General features: G+C 37.9%; 2 protein-coding genes across 2 annotated transcripts; both read right to left on the bottom strand.

Annotated features, from left to right (window-relative positions):
- Window positions 1-8,253: 8,253 nt before the first annotated feature.
- LOC131857352 (probable serine/threonine-protein kinase PBL23) lies at window positions 8,254-8,886 on the bottom strand. The gene has a single exon (XM_059209787.1). It carries the CDS (start codon window positions 8,884-8,886, stop codon window positions 8,254-8,256), a length of 633 nt encoding a protein of 210 aa, XP_059065770.1.
- A 637-nt stretch (window positions 8,887-9,523) lies between these two features.
- On the bottom strand, window positions 9,524-9,916 carry LOC131857355 (disease resistance protein BAK6-like). The gene has a single exon (XM_059209791.1). It carries the CDS (start codon window positions 9,914-9,916, stop codon window positions 9,524-9,526), a length of 393 nt encoding a protein of 130 aa, XP_059065774.1.
- Window positions 9,917-15,640: the final 5,724 nt, after the last annotated feature.

A 15,640-nucleotide genomic window follows, 5' to 3' on the forward strand; every position in this document is an offset into this window, starting at 1 on the left:
CTTCTATCAACATTCTTTACAAAAGAGGGTAGCCTTGCTTTCTTAACCCTTGAAACACATTTAGCATCCAATCTTGCATTGTGTGGGATTGGATCTTGTGGGTTTCAACCCCTCTTTTGAATGTAAAGTCTCTCCCCTAAGTGAAAACCATCAACCCTAGTGAATCTCCCTTCTCTCTCCTTGGAGTTGGAAGAGGGGAGAGCAACTAGGGTTCGATCGCGATTTTCCGCTTTACAGTCATTTTAGCCGATATCCTATACTATCAAGGTCTAGATGGCACTCTTCTTAGATGTTTAGAAAGGGACAAAGCTTAGATTGTGTTATGCGAAGTTCATGAAGGGATATGTGGTCCACATTCTAGTGGTCCTACCTTAGCCAAGAAGCTCATCAGGACTAGATATTACTAGCCCAATATGGAAAAAGACTCATGTCAATTTGTCAAAAAATGTAAGCAGTGTCAACTTCATGGAGACCTCATTCATGCGCCAGCACAAGAACTTCAACCAATTGCGACTCGTTGGCCCTTTTGTCAATGGGGACTCGATCTCATAGGCAAGATTCACCCTTCTTCCTCCAATGGCCAAAAATTCATTATCACCGCCATAGAGTATTTCACAAAATGGATTGAAGTGGTGCCTCTTACACAAGTCACTAGAAAATAGATTTCTACATTCATTCTCAACTACATCATTTGTCGATACGGTATTCCTCTCTTTATCATCACCGATAACGAGCGTCCCTTAAAAAATCAGGATATTTGTGAACTTTGTAATCACTTCCATATTACCCCCAAGGCAATGATCAAGCTGAGGCGTCTAATAAAACCATTATTAAAATCCTAAAAAAGATAGTCGATGACGCTGGCCACAATTGGCATATCCAAGTTAATCCCACACTTTGGGCTTACCGCACAAGCAAGAGCTACACCTTATTCACTTGTATACGACACTGAAGCTATCTTGGCTATTGAGATCGAGTTACCCTCTTTACGAGTCTCTTTGTAAAACATCATCAGTGATGAAGACTATAGCATCTCTCGCTTACAGGAACTTGAACTATTGGATGAACAAAGACAAATTGCTTTTAATCATCTCAAGGCTTATCAACAATGAATGAGTCACAACTACAATCATAAAGTCAAGCCTCGCATATTTGAGGTAGGTGACTTAGTTCTTAGAGAAAATCCTAAAAATCAGCAAGACAGAGAGAAGAAGGGCAAATTCAAACCAAATTGGCTTGGTCCTTACATCATCACAATAGCCTATGGATCCAGTGCATATCAACTCTCAACCACAGAGGGTGAACCTTTCAAGGATATTGTCAATAGCATGCACCTTCGCAATTTTTACACATAGCTCCTCAAGAGTATCCTAATTCAAAAAATACAAAAAAACCAAAAAATATCAAAAATACAAAAAAAAAAAATCATAAAATAAAAAATCGTTACTTGGTGAAAACTTGGTAAACGCCTTGCGACACAAAAAAAATTGAAAAAGAAAAAAGTAAAGAAAAATAAACTCGTCCAATGGTGAAAACCACTTCGGTGGAACCTTGGGCAAGTACCATGGTGAAAACTAGGTCACCAGTGCCATGCATAGAGACATTGCTCCTCCCTCCTTCAGGATTCACTTTCATCCTTTCACTTTGCGCACACTCACAACCTCTTCATCCATAATAAACTTTACACATTCCTATCATGGCTTGTTATTGATCTACCCAAGATTGGTTCACCATTCATAATAATCCCTCCCTTTTCATCCCTTTCCATTCATAATAAATCAGCTCCTATTTGTGGCTCAGGCAAATCCTACATCTCGTGACAGGTGTGGAACTGAGAGCATCGCTTGTTTAGAGGAGTATAGTTTCTTCCAATTTTCTTCAGTCTATCTGCACACAATCTACAATAAAGCAACATTGGCATCACCAGTCCGCAATAAATTTTTGTCTTCTCTGCAATAAAGTATTAGTTGCATGGATTTAGTTAGTTCCAAATGAGACACAGCAGCAACAATGGGCTTCAACAAATCAAATATTTCAACAGACTCAAACAACATTATGGTTCAATGCTATGTATCCTTTTGTGAAAGTAAACATTGTGACCACAATCAAATAGACTTATATAAGTGACAAGAGACACTACACTTGAGGACTACAGTGGATGTTTGTGTCGAGTCTTGGTTTTCTTTTTATTTTATCTTATTGGTGACATGTCTTTTAGCTTTTCCATGATGTCTTTGACTAGAATTTTATCTCCATGATGTCTTTGACTAGAAAGTTAAGGATGGGGTATCGTCACCTCTTTTTCTTTGCTATCTATGGATTGTCTCTTAGTAATGCTATGATTTGTCCAAGGATATGAGGACACTATGAGTTTAGTGTGAACTGGGGCATTCCTTGTTTGTGACTATCTGATCTCCATGCAAACGGGTACAATGACTTTCTGGGTCAAACATATATCTAGATTGTCATAACCTATTTTGCCATAATAAAGCTCAATGATGATAACGCACAAGAAGCTCATTCACTTTCATATCTTCTACCTTCCATCCCCCTTTCTTGATTGACTTCCATCGTCCTTCTTGAGTCTATGTAGCCTGCTATCACACGATTGAGTATAAGGACACACCAAAAACATTTGCATTTCATGTAGTTGCACCTGCATTACCACATATTAAGCATTTCATACATACATATAGATATCACAATTGCATCACATCCTGCACACAACACATGTTAGCACATCTTACATTTTTATCATGTAAATAGTTATTTGCATTATCATATTCATCTGCATTTCATACATTGACATTTGCATTGGCATAACATATAAAAACATAAAAAATAAAAAATATTGTATTTCATCATGTACATATTTGCATCCATATCACATCTCATCACATAGAAACATACATCATAAAACATCTCATCACATAGGTACAGATGCATATAGCTTCCACAAGGATGAATCTCATATATATATAATCATAAGTGTCATGATACAATGATGCCAAAAATCATATGGCTACAATCACCCGAAGGTGTCATCATACAAAATGGTACAAAACTAATACATAGGGAGCCCTCTAGGCTATGATGAACTCCCTCCCTCAGAGCCACCTGGCCTCGACAAAGTCTAAGCCCTGGAAGGACCCACCCCAGGATCATCTCTCCTATCCCCTCTGTCTAGTGGTGGTGGAGGACCCATGACCCCACCGCTTGATGCCTATCTCCTATCCCTCCCTCTAGTGGTCATCGTTGTCCATGATGGTTTATAGAAGCTCCTAGCTCACTGCTCTAGTGGCACCGCTCCATAGTATAGGTCTCTCTAGTAGCCTATCTCCTCCCCGGCTCGCAGAACATAGGCATATCTAGCTCCTATGTCCTATGCTGCCTGTCTCCTTGTCCTCAGTGTTGTCTCAGCCTCCATATAACGCTGGATATCATGATCCCTCTTCCGCTCAATATCCTTCAGTTGTCTCCTGAGCCTATCCCTCTCTTGCTCGAGATCTTGGATCTCATCTGCATGTCCCTGGTAGATCTCCCTCAACTCCAACAACTCATCCTCCTCCTCTCCCCCCTCACCCTATGGCTACTCCTGTGGCTGCCCCTGTCCCTGTACCTGTAGCTTCTCCTATGGATTCCCTTGTCCCTTTCCATGTCCTTGTCCCTATCTGGGACCCTGTGCTGCTAGCACCTGTAAAGGCAATCCACCTCTGCTCCTCACCATATGAACCTACCGAGCCTGCCTCTCCTCTCCACCCTCCCTCCTCAAAGCCACTCTCCTCTCTCCTACCATACCCCGCCTCCTCTGTCGGACTCTACCTCTGCCATCTCCATCACCATCCCCTCTGCCATCTCCATCTATCAGCTCCCCTAGATCTGTCAACCGTGGAAACGGATACTCTGCCCAATATGCAGTATACTCTGCATCCATCCCTGCATCCTCTATCTCTGGCCACATATCCCAATGTAAGGGAATCATCTCTACCAGTTGTATCACTGCCTAATCATATGACAACAATAGCTAGAAGTGCGCCTGATCTCTCACTGTCCGAGCATACATCCTGGAACCTCTTGGCATCCATTGTATCCTGTTGAATTGCCTACCCACCCTATCCACCAAATGCCTCTCTAGCACATATGGCATCTACCCAATTAGATACCTTCTCCAAAATGTATATGGTAGCTCCACTGCATCATCCTCCCACTCCTCGCACTCTCAGTACGGCCTCCATACTATAGTGTCAATCTCATCAATGACCCTGCGCCAGTACTCTAATCTCCCAATCCGTGGCTGAGATGTAATCATATCATACAGATGTACAAAGCTATGCCCATGGCCCCTGCCTCTGAAATGAATTGTTCATGTCACTGGAAGATGCTCATACGCCCACACCTGCAATAATGTCACCCTGCAGCCCAATCCTACCAATCCATGGTATACAAACTGATGCAGCTCATAATACAAATGTGCCAGCAGACACGGTCCCCATGCAAATCTAGAATGATGTGTCACCAGTGTCTCCAGTGTACCACCCCAGCCTACAACCAATCCTCATGTCGCCCTATCCGGATAGAGGAACCCACTGATCACTCATGCCAATACTGAAGGTAGTGCTAATCCTATCTGTGTCATGGTATCCCAAGCCACGTGTCCTGCCCTCATCTCTAGTCTCGGATCCTAGAACACTCATCTCAGTGCATCTCTATCTTCGTCTCGATTGTAGGGTACTAACTCCCCATCTATTGGTATCCTTAGTATCTTGTCAACATCCTCTAAGGTGACTGTCATCTCACCCATCAACAAATGAAAACTGCAAGTCTCTGAGTGCCATCTCTCAGCCAGCGCAGTCAGCAACTCCATGTTCGCCCAAAACTCAGGCACATACAAAATATGTCGCAAGCCTATAACCTCAATCGCTGCTCTATCCTCAAATGTTAGCTCTGGTCATAAACTCTGAGTTGATGGGAATCTCTCTCGTGACTCCAACATAGGTAGGTACTCTTGTAGTCAAGCAAATCAACTGCGTCAGTCAAAGTTGCATTCCCTTTTCATCACAATATGTTTCTTATTCTCCTAAGTGCTTATGATATTTTATCCTAGTGATACTCCCTCTTCATCACAAAGTGTTTCTCTCTATCCTAGTGACACTCCCTATTCATCACAAAGTGTTGTTTATCATAGTGGTACTCCCTGTTCATCACAAAGTACTGCGTTTGCACTCCCTGTTCATCACAAAGTACTGCGTTTGCACTCCCTGTTCATCACAAAGTGCTGGTCATTTTAGTACTCCCTGCTCATCACAAAGTACTATGTCTTGGCATTCCCTGTTCATCACAAAGTGCCTCGATCTATCTTATCCTAGGGCCTCTGCTCGAGTGTATCCTCTTGAGTAGTTTCCTAATTGGCAACGTATGTTCTATCACAAAATTGTCAATCCTAACCCTATTTGCTATCCCAGTTTTCCCTAGAGGACCTGCTTGAGTGTATCCTCTCAGCAGCTTATCCAATCGACAGCGTATGTTCATCATAGAACTGTCAATATGACCTAGAAGACATAAACGCACCTTTATGATATAAACACGCTTACATATTGCACATACGTGTCTTCTCTGCATAGATGCACCCACATAGCACAAACGCGCCTGCATAACACAGACGCGCTCACATTTGACACAAACGCCTTTGCATTCATAGACGCACCTGACACAAATACAAACATGCCTAGCCAACCCAGATGCGCCTGGCACCAGCACAGACGCGCCTTAGCATTTTTTGTCCCCACTTGACATATCTAAAAAAAATCATCAAATGCGCTACGTAACATGCATTAATGACAACATTTATTGCGACAAAGTACAAGGAAGTTTTGCGATACTTACCAGCTCTCCTGCATTTGCTGGCTTCTGAAATCGGCAAATGCGATCGAATCTGTGCACCAAAGCCATCGCTGCTGACTGTTGCTGCTCTATTCTCTCTCTGCACTCTGATCTCTTGAATGTGTGGATGACAATGAGGATATTTTCCCTCGTAGTCTATCTTATAGACTACCCTAGCCCTAGTCTCCCGAGTTAGTCTTCTTTATCCCATGACTTTGTCACTCTATCCTATCTTGTCAGTCCTTTCTAGCCTTTCTTTCTTATCGAGAGATTGTCTGTGATCTTTTGAGACATTTTCATCCAATCTCTCGAGGGGCCATATCATTCCCATCTTGGGGAAACTTTGTATCAGTTTATATTATCTTTTTTGAAACAATGCGACAAGCTGCATTGTCTCAAAGAGGTGCAAAATGTAGACACCTAAAATTGTCATGTCTAATTAAATAAATATTTTTATTTATTTAATTATTTTAAGCCTAACTCTTCTATTAATTGAATAAATCTTTATTTATTTAATTAATTAATTCATCCTCTTCTAGCCTTATTTCTCATTTAAATAAACATTTATTTATTTAAATTATCCTTTTCCTAAATTAAATAAATATCTTATTTATTTAATTGATCCCACTTCTTCTATTAATTAAATAAATCTTTATTTATTTAATTAATTCATTAACCTTTTCTACCTATGACACATGTCATTCATCTCTTAATTCATACACTACCTACCCTCTTATTATTTTCTTATTTTCTCTACCTACTCTCTAATCCTAGCCGACCATTTATCTTTTACACCTCTCAATCTTATCCCTTCATTTCTTATAGTATCTTCTATATAAGGAGATGCTTCCTTCATTATCAAACCCTTGCTGACTATCTGACTACTCTAGCATTCAAACTTTCATATGCGATCGAGCCTACTTGCAACCACATTTCTGTTCTTTGTTGAGCTCTTGTGCACACATAAAATCTGGGAGCAAATATATCAAGCAAGATCAATGGAGATAGGAAGAATGGAGATCCAAACCCTATTGGACATGTGATGGTATAATCTTTGTGATTTCATTTGATTTGCATTGTCTTAGGTAATCTTCATATGCTATGGTGGATCTTTGTTGTTGTTAAGCTAGGGTTTTGTGGTTGAATTCATTTAGTCTTTCAACATTATTGTTTCCACTTTTCACCATAAACAAATATAACCACAACATAATTTCAACACAAAGAAAATTTACCTAATTATATGTGAAATAAATCATTCTCTAATTTTATAATTTGAATTTAAATATTATATTCAAATGTAATGGAATACTCCAAATATTGTTTTCCCAAATTTCCCATAGTAGGGGAAAGGACCCAGTAGTTGTGCATCCTAACTTCACGCTTCTCAAAATCCTACGTGGAAATTTCAAATCACTCCGATTTTTTTGCAGCAGCTTACTTGGCCAGTCCCCTGCTTATAACTAAGGTTTCAGGGCCACATCATTAGATATGATGCCACATCAGCATGGTTTTTGCCAAGGTGTCCAAAACAGCCCAAAAAAAAGTGAGACCAATAGGTGTGCAAAAGGGCCCCAATACTTGTGCAGTTGATGTGGCATCAAATGATTGGTTACTTTTCACAACAAATGGTATATTTCATTCAATTATTGGTACTTATCATACAACTATTGGTGCAATGTTATACAAAGGTTGGACATTAAATCAGCTAATATGGGGTATTAAATCAACAACTTCTATCACAAGAATTGGAACGCGCTCAGCTATGGGTCCTTTCCCCTACATGTTTTAGACCTAAACACTACAAATACTAGTCTTATGTAGATTGTGAAGACAACTACATGTAGAAACACATATTGATGTTAGCGAAATAAAATAACGAAGCTACGTAGTTGATTGTATGAGCTCAATGACTGAAATAAACCTGGTTGTCTTGTCATTGGAGATTCTCTGCAGAATTTTAACGACCTCATTCATTGTTGGGTGATTTTCAGGTCTGGGCAAAGTGCAAGCCAATCCTAGCTCTACCATATTAATCATTTGATGCTCACTGTCTTCATGAGCCATATGAAAGTGAGTAGCAATTACTTCAAATGGCGTGCCATCCACGGATGTCCTCAAGGTCCACCGCGGAAGTGTGTCTTCCTCCCCAAACATCTTTCACATTGGATTTCAGCCTGATAACATTTCTAAAATCACAACTCCATATCTGTACACGTCTCCTCTCGCTGTCATTCTCCCACTTAATGCATACTCTACAAAAAAAGGTTAATTTTTTTTTTAAGATCGAATAGCTCTCCTCTCTCTGATGACGAGAAAAATCCACAATTGAAACCAAAAAAAATTTATAGCAAAGACGTGCTTACCTAGTGGCATTTAGCCGATGGACCCATGCAAATTGGAAGTGCTAAATCTATGACTCATGTCATCATAGTTGAGGATTCTGGAAATCCCGAAATCAATAATCCTGGGCTCGAAGTCCATGGCCAGCAAGATGTTGGACGGTTTCAAATCGCAGTGTAAAACTGGCTGCGGACATTTGTGGTGAAGGTACTTCAATCCCTCAGCCACGCCACGTGTGATTCTCAAGCACCTGCTCCAGTTCAGTCTCTTTTCTTGAATGTGCTCGGCCAAGGTTCGATTCGACATCATCTCCATAACCAAAGCCATGGCCCTTGAATCCCAACAATACCCCAACAAGAGAACTAAGTTACAGTGTTTAGTCACGACCAACGCTCGAATTTCAGTGATCAGGCTCTCACTACCGGCGATTTCATCTCTGAATCTCTTCAAATCTACCGCTTGTTCTCTGGCGGATATATTTAGCCTCCCGCTATACACCATCGCCTTTCTGCGAGAGCCGATTATGTTTGTGTCGCTAAACTCTGAAGTCGCATGGAACAACTCATTTTGATTTAGTCTAGCTATTTCTCGCTCAAGGAACAAATCCCTTTGTCTTACGTGCTCATCCTTGCTCTTTTTTCTTCTGTGAACATACAAGTACACCATGGCTATTAGAACAAGAGCTCTGAAAGCAAACGATCCCACGATAACAAGGAACTTGGATTGGTTTGAGAGACCGTTGGACAACTGAGCTGAGGATTTCGGACATTCTGAACTGCATAGATTGGAATTTCCAATTAAAGCGATGACTGACTAATTTCTAAATACACCTCGGGTGGGAATAGGACCAGAGAGATGGTTGTAAGAAAGATTTAAAAATAGGAGAGTTGTCATGTCACCAAGATAACTTGGTATGGTACTAGAGAAATTGTTGACAGAGAGATCCAAGTCCGTAAGAGTAAGAGTAATAAGTGAGCCCAAGGTTTCTGGAATTTTACCATTCAATTGATTGTTCAAAAGGTTCAGTTGTAGCAGCTCCACGCAGTTTCCAAGGCTCGCCGGGATTTCACCACCTAAATGGTTGTCAGCCAGGTCTATCACACTAACAAATTGCATACCCCCAATTTCTACCAGAATTTTCCCACTAAGTAGACTACGGGGCACTGAAAATGAATGAACTATATTCTGCAGGTTTGCAATAGCTGGAGGAATGTTACCGTGTAGCAGATTGTAGCCAAAGGGATAGACCCTGAAGGTTAGTACAGTTTGAAAGGGATTCTGGAATCATTCCCGACAATTGATTCTACTCCAAATGTAGTTCGGCTAGGAAGTGTAGTCGACCCAGCTGTGGAGGTATGCCCTCGCTTAGTTGATTGCCCTGTAGTCTGAGAAGCCCAAACGCCGAACAGTTGCTCAACTTTGTTGGAATCATCTCGCTGAAATTATTGTTTCGCGCCTCAAATTGTTGAAGGGATTTTAGGTGGCCAAACTTGATCGGAATACTTCCGCTTAATGAATTTTCATATAACCGTGCAAGTTGTAGACTTGTAAGATTCCTTAGTTCAACCGGAAGAGAGCCTGTCAGATAATTCTGGCGCATGCTCCATGCAGTTAGGCGGGAAAGCTGGCCGAATGATTTTGGAATACTACCCGTGAGGGAATTCAAGTACAAGCCTAAAAGGGTGAGAGATGACATGTTCCCGAGAGGAGGAATGGTCCCTTCGTATCGACTCCCTCCCATCCAAATCTATTCCACGATGGGCATTTCGCTGAGCCATTAAAGGAATCGGGCCACTCATTCTGTTGAGGCCCAGCTTCAATATCTAGAGTTAAGTCAGATTGGAGATAACAGACTTTGGTACTGGACTGTAGAGACGATTACCGCCTAAACCCATGTTTTGCAATCTGGTAAGAAGGCCGAACCTTGTGGGTATGGTACTGTTGATTAAATAGTTAAGACAGAAATCTAACAATACTAGATTGGTACTGTTTGACAGAGATTCAAGAATTGGGCCTGTGAAGTTGTTCTCACGGAGGTTGAGCTACTGTAGGTTGGACAACTTTGAAAGGATGGAAGGTACGGGAACAATGAGCTCGTTAACAGACAGGTCGAGGATTTTAAGCATAGAACAGTTGGAGAGAGATAAGTGAAGTGTGTCGGTGAGATTGTTATGGTCGAGAGAAAGAAAAGCTAGAGTAGAACAAGAGGCGAATGCAGAGGATGGAATTGGACCGGTTATAGAATTGGAGGAAAGATTAAGTGCAGCGTGGTGGGTAAAGGAGGGGAAGTTGAGTGGTAATGAGCCAAAGATGGCCTTGTTTTGGAGATTGAGAGTGATTACGCTATGGTTGGAGTGGTCACAAGTGATGCCTGTCCAATCACAAAAGTTGGAGAGATCTTCGTCTCGCCAGTCATTGAGAGAATAGTCAGACAAGCTCTGTTTGAGAGCCAAAAGTGACTCCGCATCCCGTGGGATGGCCGCTGTGTTTAGAGTTATTGCGAGTGCCACAACTGAAATGAGAGCCAAGTGAACCGTAAAACAAGTCATCACTGCAATCGTAGTATGGCAGTATTAAGAGGACATCGGCTATTCTAGATGAACCCACCTATATATGCATGTCAGTAGTCCGAATATTTTGCCTTAATTTTATAAGAAACAATCCAAATGAGAGTCTCTGGCATGTCTGCATGAACTACTGTTTTTGTTGACTTGACTTAGAAATTTCATATTTGCCCCCTTGCGATGTGATGTAGGAGCATAAATATGAAACCTTCATTTTTCAATTTGACTAAAGAATTTGATTGAGTTATTATAATATCAAGAATTTTTAAGTTCATATATTTTTTCCAAGCTTTTGGATAGACCGATCTTAAATATCAATGGTTTCCAATCATTAATTTTGTATATTTAAAAATAATGTCTTGAATGATAGGTGAAGTTGAATGGTTCTTAAGGAGTCTACAAGACTCAAGTCTTGTTGAATTCAAGAAAATGACTTGAATATAAATCCTCCATAAAAAATAATGATATATGAAAAAAAAGTATTTAGAATACTCTACAATCTTGATTGTTGATTCAAATGAAATCATGATTGAAAATTTATTTTATTTAAATAAAATAAAATCAACATCTAATTAAATTTAAAATGATTTCACATTTAAATATTTAAAGCATTTTGATTCCTCTTTGAAAAAAAATTAAGATAATTCTATTAAAATCATATTTTCACATTTACATATTTAATGATTCGATTTCTTTTAATTAGAAATCACCTCATACTTAAATTCAATCAATTTGAAAGCTTGACAAAAGTTTATCGGCCTACAAAATTCTTGGTATTATAACCACTCAATTAAAAAATGAAGCTTCCACATTTATAGTCCTACATCACATCACAAGGGTTCCAGATATGAAATTTGTAAATCAAGTCAACAAAAACAATCGCTATGTTTCATGTCCCCTTCACTTGTTTTCTTCAGTAATGATCTACTCTTAGACCAACTACACACTTCTCAAAGGTGGCGAAGCATCAATATATCTAAACATTTATGTATCTTTTCAACTAATTTTTTTAATATTATTTTTTCATGTAAGACAATATTTGTTAAATTAAATAGATTGTAAGAGGAAGAATTGATTCATGTAAATAAATATTTATAGTAGGTTGAAAGGGGTTTTTTTTAAATGTTATAAAAATCACATATCTATGTAAAATAGTTTATATTGATCTCATTTTGATGTTAATATGAACATAATATTTGTAAATGATTATCTATATGTATGTATATGTAACATATGAATATATATATACATATATATACATACATATATATATATACATACATATATGTATATATACATACATATATGTATATATACATACATATATGTATATATACATATATATATATATATGTGTGTGTGTGTGTGTGTGTATATGTATATATATCTATATATGTATATATGTATATATATGTATAGATGTATATACATATATAGATATATATACATATATGCATATAAACATATATATATATATATATATGTATATATGTATATATATATATATGTGTATATATGTATATATATATGTTTATATGTATATATGTATATATATATCTATATATGTATATACATATATAGATATATATCTATATATGTATACACACACACACACACACACACACACACACACACACACACACATATATATATATATATATCCAAACTCAACCAATGAAACTACATGAAATTGATATAAAATTAAAACACTATTTTTACCTTCATGATTTAAGTCTCATTGTGTCCTAACTCCACTGTTCCTAGTTGCAGATGTTGTGCTCTCAGACAAGCATTGGTAGCTTCCAAGATGGCATATGAAGAATGGACTAATAGCTGATAGTTAACTGATACTATGATATGCAATGAAAAATGATTATGCTAAATGAGAAATACTAAATTGCTTCAAGATTAAACTCAAAGATGCATAAATTTATTCAAATTGTTAACTTGAAAACTCACTTGAAGACTAACTCTTTCTCAACTCAATATCCCACTTTTGTAGACTTTGAGAGGATAAGATGATGTGTCTTGGATCAATAGTCATGATCAGATCTGCAGATTTGGATGGCTATGAGAAAAGATGAAGGTTGAGAGAAAGGGGCAAGGAGAAGACAATTGTCACTCATCTCACCTTGACTAGGTTGCTGACTGAGGGAATCTAGGGATGGTTGGACAAGATTTAGGCATGAGAGGACAAGTGGACTCAAGTCCTTCCTAAGATATAGGGATGTTGGAGAGAATATAGAAGAAGGCTAGGAAATATGTGTATATACACAATATCTCATTTATTTTGGAAGTTGGAGATAAGTGGCTACTAAATGTTTTATTTAATTAATTTTGTTGAATTAATTTAGTCACAAGATGGATGAGTTGGCAAAGGAAAGATGAAGTGGAGATGGAAGGTGCGTAGGAAAAGGGATTTAAATAATTTAAGAAATTATTTAATATTTGAGACTATAGGATAGAAGAATAACCATTAAATATTATATATTTAATTGATTGATTAGAGGAATAAGATAAATGAATTAATTAATAAAATGTTTCAATTAAATGTATTAATAGAAAGACGTGAAATGAATTAAATAAATTAATCTTTTCAAATTAACTATTTAATAGAAGAATAATTTTATTTTATTTTTTGATCGATAAAAGGCCAAGGCCAAAGAATTTTATCAATTGAAAAATAGATAGATTTACATTTACACCTCCATTCGGTGTGGGCACCGGTAGGAAAGAATGTAGGGAAGAAAACCTCCGGTCTAGCCCAGATCCCTCAAGGATCAGAAAAAAAATTAAGAATGTGATACAAAATGGAGATACAAGATCAAAAAGGGAACATGTCCAAAATAATGAAGATTGTATGTAGAAATCCTCTATGTAAAGTTGAGCAGCAGATTGCCCATCGCATGGGGTGATGCTGCCATTTGTGGGCGACAGTTCTTGCTATTCCTGAAACACAGGGTTAAGCTTTCTCTGCACCTTATGTTGCACAAAATCTTGAGAAAATATCTCACTAGAATGTTAGGAAAAGGAAAACCGAACAGGTCAACTTATGCAATATATCATACCTGCCTGGATGGTCACCCTGTTAGGATACACAACTCAAAATATTAGTCTCAAAAAATCTCTAGAAACATAATGCGAGAGTGGTTACCCATCGAAGAGCATAAACTCAATAAATATTAACGAGGCAAATTCCATAAATATTCCTGCAAAGAGATTGCGATGAGCTACCATCTTAAAGAATATGGTTCGAGAGCCTTCCAGGCCCTAATTGAGTGTCATGGGAAAGCTTTATGTGAGATAAAAATTTATTAGGTTGACCCTTAATCTAATAATATGATGTTGGAGATTACTGGGAAGAAAGAGGAAAATTAACATATGCATCTGAGACTGATTTAACTTAAAACTAAGAGAATATGCAGGAAAATAGGAAACTATATATGAATATGAATATATAGATGTGAGTCTGAACAAAATCCTAATATATAATGTGAATGATGATAAATATATATAGAAATATAAATACAAATATATATATATATATATATATATATATATATATATATATATATATATATATATATATATATATATATATATATATATATATATATATATATATATATATATATATATATATATATATATTGCGACCATGGGGGGCCTAGAAAGCCTGAAGGTGGCTAGGGCCGATCATACATAGGGAAGAGGATGATGCACAACATATACACAACTTAACAAAATTACGAAGCTAAGTTAATGAAACCTGGAGACATTAAAGCCTGGAATCTTCTTAAGACCAAAACAAGAGACAAAACGTCAAGAATATAGGGGATCAAAAAGGTAAAATGATGAGGATAGCTAGGTAAGTGTTAGTCCTAAAAGAAGGCAATATCTACATAAATAATAATACCTATATATCCATGATCACATATATCCGGGAGCGAGATATGCCAACACGTTTATATACCTATGCTCATTAATGTAAGGTATTGCCTCCTTCTAGTCTTAAAGCTTATCCTAGCAGAGCGACAAGACTAAAAAAGCTAAATTTAGGAGTTTAAAGGAAGATAAGTGATGCCACCTGTTGAGCATCAAATTATTATCTGTGGAGTTAAATTATAAAAGCCCCCTATTGTTAAAAGAAATCGTCATTTTCATTAATACCATGGTAGCCCACAAGTCAACAAACGAGTGTAATAGCATCCTATTAAGATATCTGGGTTTAGATAATATCGATGGGACCCAACGATGTCTCATCGATATAGAAGGGCCATTGAAGAAAGGAAGCATCGATGAACTTCAGAAAAGACTCATCAAAGACAGTAATTCCATCGATAAAAGATATCAAGGAAATCAGAGATGGCTTTCATCGACGGGAAAAGGTCTTCGAGGAGATAATACCATCGGTGCAACATAAAAAGGACTCACCGAAAGGAATGATCTCATTGAAAGAATAATGTTGATTAGACAAAAGGAAGCTACATCGATAAAAGATATAGATGAGGAAATAGGTTTCGAGGAAGCTAAAGGGCATGCCTCCGATACGCATGGTTTCACCAATGCAACTTTATCGGTGGAAGATAATAAGGGAGGATAAAGAAAGGCTTCGTTGAGACAATGGATCCATTCAATGACAGGGCATGATGATTTTGATGGAAGAAGTGTTTCGGTGGAAAAATAAAGGAGGTCACTAAAGCCCGAGGTTTCTTCGACATAAAAACCCAATGGATATAAGATAGGTATCAGTGAGGAAACGGCCAAGCATCCTATTAAGATATCTAGGTTCAAATAATATCGATGAGACCCTATGATGTCTCATCAATATACAAGGGCCATCGAAGAAAGGAAGT

The sequence above is a fragment of the Cryptomeria japonica genome, chromosome 1, assembly GCF_030272615.1.
Source record: "Cryptomeria japonica chromosome 1, Sugi_1.0, whole genome shotgun sequence".
Taxonomy (NCBI): Eukaryota; Viridiplantae; Streptophyta; class Pinopsida; order Cupressales; family Cupressaceae; genus Cryptomeria; species Cryptomeria japonica.